Below are 13,581 nucleotides of genomic sequence, written 5' to 3'. Positions count from 1 at the left end.
ACAGATTACTAAAGCTCTCTTGAGCACCATTTCCTTCTCTCAGAAATAAAGGAATTATCCCAGAAGATCTCTGAGATCTCTTTCAGTTCTAGGTCTGTGGGTTCCCATTCCAAATTGTTCTCCAGAGTAACTACTGGTATTGTTTGGTTTGAGAGATAGTTAATATATTGTCTGACACAATCAACCTTGGAAAAGCTGTTAAAAGTTGTAAAAGTCTTTGTGAGGCTGAAGAAGTGAATTACTTCTCCTCTCTGAGTTTCCTTCAGTTTCTGAAGCAAAGTGTCAACAAAATAATGAACTTGGAGCAGATGACTCTGGCCTGAATCTATGACCACAGAATCTTTGTCTGACCGCTTATTACACAGAAGGAAACTGAGACTCAGAGAGGTGAATCACTTACTCAGGGTCACAGGGGAAGGGAATAGCAGAGCAGAAAAGTCAGGACCACCAGCATTAAGATGCTCATGAGAAGGTGCTTGATGAGTCTGATCTGCCACAAGGGAAAAAAAAAACTTTTATTTGGCTCAAGGTTCCAGTCATAGCTGAGGGTCTGGGAGGGAGCTCAGAAGTCATTAGCTCTCAGCTAGTCATTGGACAGGTTGAGAAACTGAGGCTGAGAAGTTCTAAAGTCCCCCAACTCCAAATCCTTCCTTCCTTTTTATTGCTCTTCTTTAGTGAAAAGATAGAAGACCTGGGAAAGTGAATCTTTCTTTATAGCATGTAATGACAAGGCTTTAGATCCCACACCACATGAGAAGAACAGTTAGCAGGATTTGGATCCGTCTTTGATCAGTCCATAATCTCATCTGTGCCAGTACAGTCACTCCCTTCACCTGTACAGGTTAGGACTCATCCCACCTTGTCAGTTTAGTTCATTGCAACAAGCATCGTTTATACACCTACCATATGCCAGGACCTGAGCTAAGGTGCTGAGGATTCAAAGGCAAAAAGGAAGCTAGCCAATCAGCAAACATTTTAAAGCACCTACTATGTGCCAGGTACAGAGCTAAGATATTGAGGATTCATAGGAAAAAGGAAACTAGCCAGCCAGCAAACATTTTAAAGCACCCACTAGGTGCCAGGTACAGAACTAAGATATTGAGAATTCATAGGAAAAAAGGAAACCAGCCAGCCAGAAAACATTTTAAAGTACCTACTATGTGCCAGGTACAGAACTAAAATATTGAGGATTCATAGGAAAAAGGAAACCGGCCAGCCAACAAACATTTTTAAGCACCTACTGTGGGTAGGCACTGGACTAAGGTGCTGAGGATTCAAATGCAAAAAGGAAACTAGCCAGCCAGCCAATATTTCAAAGTACCAAAAGAGACATCTCTACTCTTAGTGTTTACAGTTTAATAGGAGAGGACAACCCATTGGAGGAAGCTGAAAGGGTCAGATGGGAAGGGGAAGGTTTCCTAGGCTGGGACATACGTGATGGAGTCTAGTGCCAAGGGGTGGAATGGGAAGAGTCAACTGACCCTGGAACTCTCTCTTTAAATGGCAGCTCTGGGAGGCGTCCTTTGCTGGAGCCTGCCCTCCAGCTTCCCAGTCAGAGGGGCCGAGAGGACTAATGACTCATTAGTCCCGAGGCTGATGAAATCCTGAAGCATGATTCCATGATGGAATCCAGTGTAAAGGAGCACAACCACATGGAAATGAGGGATGGCTTGGCTTGGCCATCTGGTCCAGCCTACCTTTTTTACTGATAAGTAGCTGAAGTCCTGGGAGGTCCTTAATTAAGTCTCATTGATTTAAATTATGTAGGTTTATTTTAAAATTTGGTTTGGATCTGGGATTTTGCAAAAGTAGGGAAATCTCAGAGAGGAAACCCTCTATGAAGGTATCAGTTGGTGGTAGTCTTCAAGACTTTGTTTGTGAAGTCCCTTGTTATGACCTAGTTAACTAAAGGTCACAAAGACATCTTAGACCCAGCTCTTCCTGATTCCAAATCTAGTTTTTGACCCTCTATATCATACTCTTGTGTGGTCTTGGACAAAAACACTTCTCCCTGGCAATCGGTTTCTTCATCTGAAAAATGAGGGGATTGAATTTGAAGGTCTGTGATGTCCCTTCCAGTCTGAGCTAACTGGCTCAAATCCCAGCATGACTTTCCTGCCTGGGGAACCTCCAGCAAATGGAACTCCTTTTCTGGGCCTCAGTTTACTTATCCACAAAATAAATAAATAAATAGACATCAAGAAGGTTCCTTCCCACTATTATCTACCTTTTTTTTTTTTTTTTTTTTTTTTTTTTTTTTTTTTTTTTTTTTTTTAAAGCTCTTGAAGAACAAAAAGTCCTATACTTCTTCATGGTTATAGGGAGGAACAGAGGAGGTTGTTTGTATATGAAATTTCCATGACTTTCGTCATTCTGAACCGTATAAAATACACACCTTGTTGCTCCTTCACAACATAGTTACTTCAATCTGTAGCTACTGTCCATTCAGTCCAAATGGATTCTCGGGTCCCTTCCCACTTGGGGAAATTCTCTGATCTTAACTTCAAAGTCATATCCTGATCTATCCAGGCTCAGGGAGGAAGGTTCCAACAATGAGCCCCTCCTCTAGATGGAGAAGCTGAACTTTGAGGTTGGTACCCATTGGCAGAGACAAGAAGGGATCTCTTAGGGACTCCTGAATCTCCCTGAGCCTCAATTGTTCTCCAGAGAGAAACAGAGTCAGCTGGACCAGCTGGGTTTCCTTTTGTCCTTAGCATCATGGGCTTTATTGTTCGTGGAAAAGAAGAAAGAAACTTTCTCTGTAATTTGTCTGTTGTATCAAAGAGATGCTTAAAACACAGACGGGCATTATCTTGGCTCTGTAATTACAGATCCAGGGTGATCTCTACAAGCTATTTCAGTGCCCCTCCCCTCCTTTATATCACACTCTTTTTTGTATCTTTCCCAACAAAAACTAGCAAGAGGATAGAAAAGTTTGGTTAACTGTGATGGGAACAAAGAACTGTGACATTTCAAGAGTGGGGTTGGGCACAGAATTTCAACTTGACTCAGGATTGGCAAAGATGAATTGCTCACAAGTTGAGGGGAGAGCTCTCTGCCTTTTTGAATAGAGGAGAGAGAAGGAAAGATGGGGGTGGGAGGAGGGAAATTGTCAAGGCAGAAGGGGAGAGAGGGAGGGTTGGAGGGAGGAGAGAGAGATGGAAGGAAAAGGAAAGAGAAAGGGAGGGAAGGAGGGAAAGAGAGAGATGGAAGATGGAAGGAAGAGGAAGGAGAGAAAGGGAGGACTGGAGGCAAGGAGAAAGAGACCGAGATACACAGAGACACAGAAAGTAAGAGAGAAAGGAAGAAAGGGAGGAGAAGATGGATTGAGAGAGAGATGGAAGGAGGAAGAAAGAGAGAGACAGAAAGAGAAATAGAGTCAGAGAAAGAGAGAGAGAGAAAGAGAGAGGAGATGGGAAGAGAGAAGGCTGGAAAGAGAAGAAAAGAGAGAAAAGTAGGGAGGGAAGGAAAGAGAAAGAGAGATGGAAGGAGGAGGGAAGAGAAAGGGAGGGAGGGAAGAAGAGAGAGATATGGGAAGAGAGGGATAGAAGGTAAAGGAAAGAAAAGTAGGGAGGGAAAGAAAGAGAGATGGAGGGTAGAAGGAGGAGGAAAGACAGAAAGGGATAGAGAGAGGGAAAGAAAGAGACAGAGAAAGGGAGAGAGGGAGGGAGGGAGGGAGAAAGACGTATACACACACAAACATACACATGAGTTCATTTTATAAACAATTACCCAACAGTTGACTCTACACAAATACCAGAAGCAATCTGATTTTTTTTCCCATGGGAAATTCTTGAATTTAGGGCCCAGGATTAGTGAATTTCCCTTAAAGAAAAATAACCCTGGAAGCATCAGTCTTCCCTTTCTGGGACATTTTTGGTATTGATCAATCAGGAAGTAAGCATTTATTGCTGTCCCAGCCTGCACTAGGCACTATTGTCCCCGCTCCTAGGGACAATACAAAGACAATACAAGGCAGTCTCTGTCCTTAAGGAACTCGAACTCTCCTGTGGTTCTTAGTCTGACAATCAGTCACCAAACGTATCAATCCCCTGCTATGCTGTACCTGGCTCTGGGACAGACTTTGGGAGTAAAAAGACCAAAAAGGCGAGCTCTTGGCCCTCTGGGAACTTGTGTTGGGGCATAGGTGTTAGGACTGGAAGGGATCTTTACCCAGCCACCAAACATGTATTAATGCTCTGTTCCAGGCATTGTGCTGGGAAGGGGGATTCAGAGGGGGAAACAAAGTCCTTCCCCTGGAAGAGCCCGGATAACTGACATTTCTAGAGGGCTTTCATGTTCACCAAGCATCTTAGGCCATTTTTCTCTTGAACCTCCCGAGAACCCTGAGAAAATTTTGTTGTTCACGTATTTCAGTCATGTCTGACTTTCTGTGATCCCATTTGGGGTTTTCTTTGTAAAGACACTGGAGTGTTTGCCATTTCCATTTCTAGCTCATTTTACAGATGAGGAAACTGAGGCAGACAGGTTAAATGACACGTCCAGGGTCACACAGGTAGGAAGTGATTCGGACTCAGAAAGATGAGTCTCCCTGACTTCAGGTCCAGCCCTCTCTCTATTATGTCAGAATATCTCCTTAGATAGTAGCAAAGTCAGGTTTTAAATCCTGGTCTTTTCATCTGCTTTGTGCCCACCACCGGGCTAGGGATGAGGATAAAAAGCCAACATAACCACGTGTAATTAAATAAAATCTATAAAAGGCAAATTAGGAGTTTTGTTTGGGTCCCATTGTTTCGGAAGGACACTGATAAGTCTTCAGGTGAGCAGAGGGGGCTGAGGAGGACAGCAAATGAGAATTAAGCGTTTTCTCTGACATTGTGCTAAGGGCTGGGGATGCAAGTCCTAGAAAGCATGTCCCCTTAAAGGAGCTTCCTGGTAGGACCCTATCCCCTCCTCAAGTGGGAGGGCACGCGGGTGATGCCCCCTGATCCTTCACAGCTCTGGAAGGGGGTGACAGTCGTGTACAGAGCCCCTTGGAAATGGGGGTGAAATTATCCTAATCGTGAACCGAGTGAAACTTGACCATGGTCAAAGTGAGCATCCTGATGCTAAAGCAAGATGCAGGCTGGAAACAGACAAGGAGGTTCGAAGGCTTTGCTCCGGGGGGGCACCTGGTCAGTGTTAGGCAGTTCCTGCCAGCCTGGGCTTGGGGAGCCCCAGTCTCCCTGGTGTCCCTAACCTCCTGCTCCTCTCCTCCCCTCCTGTTCTCCTTTCTCTCTTCCCTTTTCCTCTTCCTCCCCTCCCCTCTCTTCCTTCCTCCTCCCATCCTCCCTTTAGTCTTCCTCCTCTCCTTTTCCCCTCCCTTTCCTCCTCATCTTCCCTTCTCTCTTCCCTCTTCCCCTTTTCCTCCTCTCTTCCTCTCCTCCCCTTCCTCCTCTTCCTCTCCTCCCTCTTCTTCCCTTTGCTCTCCTCCCCTCCTCTCCTTCCCTGCCTCCTCCTCCCCTCTGCTCCTCCCTCCTCTTCTTTTTTCCCCCAGCCCTCCTCTCTTCTCCTTCCACCTTTGAATTTCCATTTTGGGGGAGCGATTCTCTCTCATCTTTTCTGCTCAGCTTCTCCCTCTCACCAAGTTCAGTCAGTCGGCGTTTATTAAGTACCTGCTATGTGCTGGTACTGGGCCAAGCCCGGGGAACATAAAGACCGAGGTCACAGGGTGGTACCTTCTCCTAGGGGAGACAGTCGGCATATGTGTACGTAAGTGCAAAGTGTACAAAGGACGTCCCCTTAACGTCCTGAAAAGTTGCTAAAGACCCAAAGTGACACACCCTTCTTCACCCCACCCTACAACTGCTAAGTATAGAAGGAAATACAAGTTATTTTGGGTGTTGGTGAGTTGTTTTTTTCTTTCCTCTTCTTCCCTCCTTCCTCTCCTTTCTCCCCTTTCTTCCTTTGCCTCTCCCCTCTCCCCACCACTTTCCCTCTCTCTCCTCTTTCCCCCCTCCCTCTTTCTTCCTTCTCCCTCTCTCTTTTCCCCTCCTCTCCCCTCCTCCTTTTCCCCCCTACCTTGCTCTTTCCCCATTTCTCCTCCCCTCACTCCTCTTTTCCTCCCTCCTCCTTCCTTCTTTTCCTCCTCCTCCTGTTCTGCTGGGAGGTTCTACAGGTTCAAAATAGACTGCTGACTTTCCTTTGTTCTGAGTCTCTTGCCACAATTATTCCATCTTGGAGTATTCCATCCTGAGTATTAGAACTGGATTTCCATTCTGCCCTACACAACTATCTATGGTTCTGGAGCTTGTTTCTTGCTCCATTTACAGCTCAGGTCCCTCTTGCTCACAGCTGCTTCTCTCCCCTGGGAATGGTGACCTAGAAATGGGTAATAGGTGACAGAGTTGTCAGCTGGCCCTTGTTCCTTCTTCCAATGCTAATAAAGGGGTCCCCTGGCAAATCTTTCTGCCCCGGTGTTCTGTCCCAGCCCCCTTACTGCCCCAGGGCCTGGGAATTACTACCTCCATTGCCACTGACCACACTCCTGTCCAGTTCCTGCCCTTCTGTCCTCAGGCTCTCTGTCTTCCCAGGCTACCCTGGGCTGGAAAAATGATTCTCTGTGACCTTTTCTTGGCTTTCCCATGAAAATCCAGCCTGGTACACTTTCTATGTTGTTGTGGAGGAAGCTGGCTGACTGAGTTAGGTAAAAATGCTTCCTCTCACTCTGCCATTTTGACTCTGCTATAGTCGGGAAGAGCTGCTGAAGGTTAGATCAAGCCACTTTCTGTGGGCCATGACCTTTTTTGGCTCCTCAAAAGCACAATTGCATCATGGGATCACTGGATCATCAAATTAAGAACTACAAAGGACTCTGGAACCTCATTTTATAATTAAAAAAACAGAGAGGGCAATTGATTTTCCTCAGGTCACACAGCCAATCAGGTAATAGAGGTGGGGTTGAAACCCAGGTACTCAGACTAGGAAATTCTGTGTTCTTTCCATTGCACTACCCTGCCCCAATTCTTCCTCTTTATTTATAGCCTTTGTCCCTTTTCTGGTCATACGCTATGGAACAATCTTCAACCGAACAGCCTCCCAGGCTTATATGCTGATCTTATCAGTTACAATGAATGGAAAATCTCTCTGCACCTCATTAGACTTGGGCTATCTTTGGCAAATACTAATTTTAGGAAGGATACACCATGTGATGAAGAAATGGCTCACGGGCTCCCTTCAGCTTTTGCCTTGGCAATTGTGGATGGGAGCTCTATCAGGAAGGGACTCAGGCTGGGGAAGGAAATCAGGAAGAGCTGCCATTGACAGGGCGAGGATTTGGGAGCCAAGGGATCCGAGTTTGAATCCTGCTACTGTTACTTCCCATCTGTGTGACCTCACTTGTAAAATGAGGGGCGTGGGCTGGATGGGCTCTTCTAGCTCTAAATCCTTGATCTTATGCTCAGAGACTCAGCTTTTCTCTGTTCTGTAATAAAACACAACAGCTCTTTGTTACACGCCTTCAAGAGCTTAGATCATCACTCACCGAGGACTTTTAAAGCGCCTACTATGCGTCGCCAGGATACCAGACCCTGGTGATCCAAAGATAAAGAATGAGGTGGTCAGTTCTCATGAAGGGAGCATGCTTATACATGCATAGATAGGATAATTCTAAACAGAATAAATGCAAGATAAACATAGGGGAGTTTGGGAGGAGGGGAGCTAGCCTTTGGGGAGATCAAGAAAGGCTTCGTGTTGAAGGTGTAGCTTGAGCTGTTTCTTTTTTTTTTTTTTTTTTTTTAATTTAATAGCCTTTTATTTACAGGATATATACATGGGTAACTTTACAGCATTAACAATTGCCAAACCTCTTGTTCCAATTTTTCACCTCTTACCCCCCCACCCCCTCCCCTAAATGGCAGGATGACCAGTAGATGTTAAATATATTAAAATATAACTTAGATACACAATAAGTATACATGACCAAAACATTATTTTGCTGTACAAAAAGAATCAGACTCTGAATTATTGTACAATTAGCTTGTGAAGGAAATCAAAAATGCAGGTGTGCATAAATATAGGGATTGGGAATTCAATGTAATGGTTTTTAGTCATCTCCCAGAGTTCTTTTTCTGGGCATAGCTAGTTCAGTTCATTACTGCTCCATTAGAAATGATTTGGTTGATCTCGTTGCTGAGGATGGCCTGATCCATCAGAACTGGTCATCATCTAGTATTGTTGTTGAAGTATATAATGATCTCCTGGTCCTGCTCATTTCACTTAGCATCAGTTCGTGTAAGTCTCTCCAGGCCTTTCTGAAATCATCCTGTTGGTCATTTCTTACAGAACAGTAATATTCCATAATTTTCATATACCACAATTTATTCAGCCATTCTCCAACTGATGGACATCCATTCAGTTTCCAGTTTCTAGCCACTACAAAAAGGGCTGCCACAAACATTCGTGCACATACAGGTCCCTTTCCCTTCTTTATAATGCTTGAGCTGTTTCTTGAAGGAGGAGGGGGTTTGATGGAGGAGAGGAGGGAAGGCATGCTAAGCGTGAGGGGTGGTCAGTGCAAGGGCATGGCCTCTGGAGATGGAGTGTCACATGTGAGCAAGAGAGAGAAGGCCGGTTTAGTTGGATCTTGGAGTATAGGAGGAGAGAAGTCCCATAAGATAAGCAAGATAGATTGGGGCCAGGTCAGCCATGTCTGCTTCTTCTAGTCCCATTTGGGGTTTTCTTAGCAAAAATGATGGAATGGTTGGCCATTTCCCTCTCCAGCTCATTTTCCAGATGAAGAAATTGAGGCAGAGTTAAGTGACTTACTCAGGGTCACACAGCTGGTAGGTGTCAGTGGCTGGATTTGACTCATGAAAATGAGCCTTCCTTCTTCCAGGCCCAGAACTCTGGGCACTATCGTGTCACCCAGCTGCCCCTGCATGTAGTGGGAACGTAATCCACAGTCGTCCTGAGGCTCTTGGCTCTGGGGCCAGCCCCCTTCTCCCCCTCCCCCTTATCCACTTACAGAGGGAGCTTCTAGTTTGCCTGTCCAGGCCCCTTGGTGACCTGGGCCATCCTGGCTTAGCTTGCTGCTATTGAAGAGTGTGGCCTGTCTCCATTTGCTCTGCAGCTCTGTGCTTCTCTTTAGAGCTGGAAGAAGCCTTCCTGGCCAGCTCAGCCCCTGGGGTCCCAGAGAGAGGAGGGAGCTGCTCCAGGCAGCAGAGCAAGGGGAGCTCAGTCCTGGTACACAGGGCCAAGTTCAGAGGGACTTCGGCTTTAGCCCAGCCCTCTAGCTTCTCTGGTAGGGAACCTGGGCCCAAAGGTGCAAAGGCCCCAGCTTTAAGCGGCAGAACCCACATTTAAGCCCAAACTTCTTTCCTCCAGCTCTGGCGCTGACTGGGGCAAGCTGCCTCCATGCGCTGGGTTGTGAAGGCTTTTCTGTGAAGGGGACAGCAGTATTGATGATGATGGTGATGGTGATGATGATGATGGTGGCAGTGGTGATGGTGATGATGATGGTGATAGTGATGATGATGGTGACAGTAATGTTGGTGATGGTGATGATAGTGATCATAGTGATAGTGATGATGGTAAGATGATGATGATGATGATGGTGATGGTGATATGGTGATGATGATGGTGATAGTAATGATGGTGATGGTGATGGTGGTGGTGATAGTGATGATGGTGATGATACTGATAGTGATGATGGTGATGATAGTGATAGTGATAATAATGATGATGATGGTGATAGTGATAGTAATGATGGTGATGATGGTGATATGGTGATGATGGTGGTGGTGGTGATAGTGATGATTTTGATGATGGTGGTGATAGTGATGATAGTGATGGTGATGATGGTAATGATGGTGATGGTGATGATAATTAGCATCTATCTGTGCTTTAAGATTGGCAGGACACTTTACATTCATTACCTGACCATTCCTTTCCAGGTGCTCTAGATGTCACAAAGGAGTGGATAAAGGAATCTGTCAATGAAGAATTATTTTCTCTTTCGGAAAACGCTTCCTCTCCTGGGGCTGAGAGCAGCTCCAGACCCAACCTGAGCCCAACCACGGTGCTGAACAACAGTTACTTGAAGCTGTTGCAGTGGGATTATCGGAAGAAGGAATTGCCCGAGGTAACCAGCTCCCGGGGCTTGCTGCAGTCTCATCCGCCGGTTTCTGGGTTCATCTTGTGTACATAAAATAGTGTGTAATTGACACCACTTATCAAAATAATTATAAGAACAACTGACGTTTATTTGTAAAGCATTTCTCTTGGAGACTCCACTGTGCCATCATGAGGGCCGAGTTGGTGCTCCTTCTTACTGTGAGGGAGGTGCTTTTATTATTCAGATGGGGAACTGAGGTAGGGAAGAGGGGGAATGTTAAGAGACTTGCCCAGGGTCACATCGCCCACAACTGTCCATAACTTTTTTGTCTGTGACTTCGGTGACATTTGAACTCGGGTCTTTCTGACTCTAAGTCCAGGACTTTACCCATTAGACTTCTAAAATGAGATCAAATCAGCACATGTAACATAGCATTAGAGAGGGAGATGGGGTAATGGTGCATATTGAAGGTTTGCATTAGCTTCCCCAGCACTTAGTTCAGTGCCTGGTAAGCATAGTAGGTCCTTCACAAAGGCTTGATGATAGGACCCTGGGCTAGACTCTTCCTCTATCTCCCCTTCAGTTCCACATCTGTAAAACAGACAGAACACATTTTAAATTACTCACCTCCCAAAGTTGTTAACAGATAAATGAGACGTGAAACCGTCTGTTAACAAGTCGGTGAGCATTTACGAAGCACCTACTATGTGCCAGTTCTAGGAATACAGAGAAAAGTAAAAGTTAGTTCCTACCCTCAGTTAGCTTACAGTCTAATGCTTAAAAAGCTATCATTATTGTTACTATGAATATTAATAACGTAAATGCCGGGGGCCAACATTGTTAATAGGAACTGCCTTTTAGTCCCAGCTCCTCCACTTATTACAATAACAGGAATGAATGAATGATGAAAGCATTTATTAAGTGTTTATTATATGCTAGGCACTGTTTTTAGGTCCTAGGGAGAACAGACCCTACCCTCAAGGGGCCTACATTTTGATAGAGGGAGATCACATGTGAAAGGGAGTAGTAGCTAGGAAATATTTAGGTTTGGAAAACTACCAATACTGTGGTGGGAGTGGGGGAACATGGAGCCAAGATGGTGGCAAATAAACAGGACATTGTCTGAGCTCTCTCCAGTTGTCCTCAGAATCAATTCTACTTCAAGTCTCTGAATGGATTTTGGGGTGTTAGAAAATTACTGAGATGGGGGCAGCTAGGTGGTGCAGTGGATAGAGCACCAGCCCTGAAGTCAGGAGGACTTGAGTTCAAACCTGGTCTCATAGACACTTAACACTTACTAGCTGCGTGACCCTGGGCAAGTCATTTAACTCCAATTGCCTCAGCAAGAAAGAAAAAGAAAGAAAGAAAGAAAGAGAGAGAGAAGAAAGAAAATTACTGAGATGTTCAGTGAAATGATAATGGGAATGGATAGACACATATCCTTTAGAGTAGCAAGGGTAGTGTTAATTTGATAATGGTTCCAGAACTCAAAGTGAGGACTTAGGAAAGGCGAATAAAGCTATCCAGTGCATATTGACTGGAAAGAAGATGGCGGGACCATAAAGTGAAACTTGCTGCAGGCTCCAAGGAGCTGGAAGGCAGAAAAGAATTGTCCTCCAACAATACTAGCTCATTTATCTATAGTACTTCTGTTGAGTTCCCAGAGTACTTTACACCAAGTAGCTCCTTTAAGCCTTGAAATGTCCAGAGTCCTAGAAATATTTAATTTGTAATTTTGTAATTTAATTTAATTTAATTTAATATTGTAAATATTGTAATATTGTAAATTTTGTACCTGAACTGAACCATCACACTAAACTGCCTTGGGCATGTCTCGGTCTCTCTAAATCTTAATTTCCTCATCTCTAAAATGAGGGAATTGGATTAGATGCTGCCTTGTAGGTCGGTACTTCTGTTGGTTGTTTTTTTAAGGATTTTTGTCTTCTTTGTTTTTGCTCAGACACTAATGACAGATGGAAGCCGTCTGCAGGAACTGACAGAAAGGCTAAATCAGCTGAAGGTTATCGCCTGCCTGTCACTAATCACCACCAATATGGTGGGCACCCTGATAGAAGGCTTGCCTGAGCTCTCAGACCGTCTGAAAAGGATTTCCACTGTTTTACTTGAAGGAATGAACAAAGAGTAAGTTCTCAAAGCCAGCACGGGTTCACTCTGGCCTGTCGTTCTTGGTGGAGTTTGGAAAGCCTGAGCCCTCTGGGAGTGCCTGATTGGGTGTTCGTGAGTGTAACTCGGAGCATCTTACCCGATGGGCTCTTTCCTCTCTACTGCCTTTTAGTATCGCTAACGGCTGAAATGTTCTTGTCTACAGAAGGCAGGATGTTCCATGACTAGGAGGGATTTCCATTTAGTATGAAGGTGTTAGAACTTTGCTGTCTGAACAGTGCTAAAATCCAAACCAAACAAAATTTAAAAACCTCAATCTGAAAAACTAAGATTATAGGAAGCTGTTATGAATAGGGTTATCTTAAGATATATTTGTAGCTACATCTTTGCTCTGGGTTCCCTTTTTGCTTTTGGTACCCCCATTACCCCTAATAGGAGGAAGACTTCTTTTAGGGAGGGATTGTTTCATTCTTTTTATCCCCAGTACCCAGACAGGGCACAGTAAGTATTTAATAAATGCTTGCTGATTGGAAGGTAAATTTGATGTAGTAGAAGGAACACTGACCCTCTCTGGAGTCAGATAACATGGATTCACATCCATTCACGAATACAATTTTCATATTAACTTTACCCCTGTTAACATATACCAACAAGTATTTCTTTCTTTCTTTTTTTTGAGAGGCAATTGGGGTTAAATGACTTGCCCAGGGTTAAGTGTTAAGTGTCTGAGGCTGCATTTGAACCCAGGTCCTCCTGACTCCAAGACTGGTGCTTTATCCACTGTACCATTTAGTTGCCCCATAACAAGTATTTATTAAATGCCTATTATGTGGAAGGCACAAATCCAGCCTCAGTTTCCTTTTTTGTAAAATGAATATAAAATGACACCGCCAGCTTCCTGGGCCCAAATAAGATACTGATACAAAAGTTGTTTCAGGTTTTGGACTTGATGGCTTCTAAGGGCATTTATGATTCCGAATCTTTGATCTTATGAGAAATCACTTAATCTTGTCTCAGTTTCCTCCTCTGTTTAAGGGATTGGGACTAGCTGGCCTATAAGGGACCCTCTAGAACCTTTATTGTAGCCATTGTTATTACTGATGTGTCATGATTCTTACCAAGAGGCTGTGAGGGATCCAGTAGAGATCCAGGGCCCTCTGTGAGTCAGGAAGACCTGGATTTCAGTCCTCCCCATCGTGGTATCTAAAGGCATCTAGGTAGTGTACTGGACAGAGTCCTAGCCTTGGAGAAGGAGGGAGACCCGAGTTTAAATATTGCCTCGGATGCTCAGAACTGTGATTCCCTCTGCAAGTTACTCAGGCTCTGTTCACCTCAGTTTCCTCATCTGCAAAATGGGCATAGAACAACCCCTCCCTCATATATTCACATGGATCAATTAAGAT

At 44.6% G+C, this 13,581-nt stretch overlaps 1 protein-coding gene across 5 annotated transcripts in view; it reads left to right on the top strand.

The window, feature by feature from the left end:
• TCP11L2 (t-complex 11 like 2) overlaps positions 1 to 13,581 on the top strand; it is a 61,018-nt gene that overhangs the window by 39,851 nt on the left and 7,586 nt on the right. For all 5 annotated transcript variants that reach the window (XM_031940084.1, XM_012550626.3, XM_031940083.1 and 2 more), the window contains 2 exons: positions 9,894 to 10,081; positions 12,015 to 12,196. In XM_031940084.1, coding sequence (XP_031795944.1) covers positions 9,894 to 10,081; positions 12,015 to 12,196 — 370 coding nt within the window. The remainder of the gene's footprint in view (positions 1 to 9,893; positions 10,082 to 12,014; positions 12,197 to 13,581) is intronic.

This window comes from Sarcophilus harrisii, chromosome 5, assembly GCF_902635505.1.
Source record: "Sarcophilus harrisii chromosome 5, mSarHar1.11, whole genome shotgun sequence".
NCBI classification, from domain to species: Eukaryota; Metazoa; Chordata; class Mammalia; order Dasyuromorphia; family Dasyuridae; genus Sarcophilus; species Sarcophilus harrisii.
The sequence above is the reverse complement of the archived record's forward strand: the minus strand, read 5'-3'. Positions and strand labels throughout refer to the sequence as shown.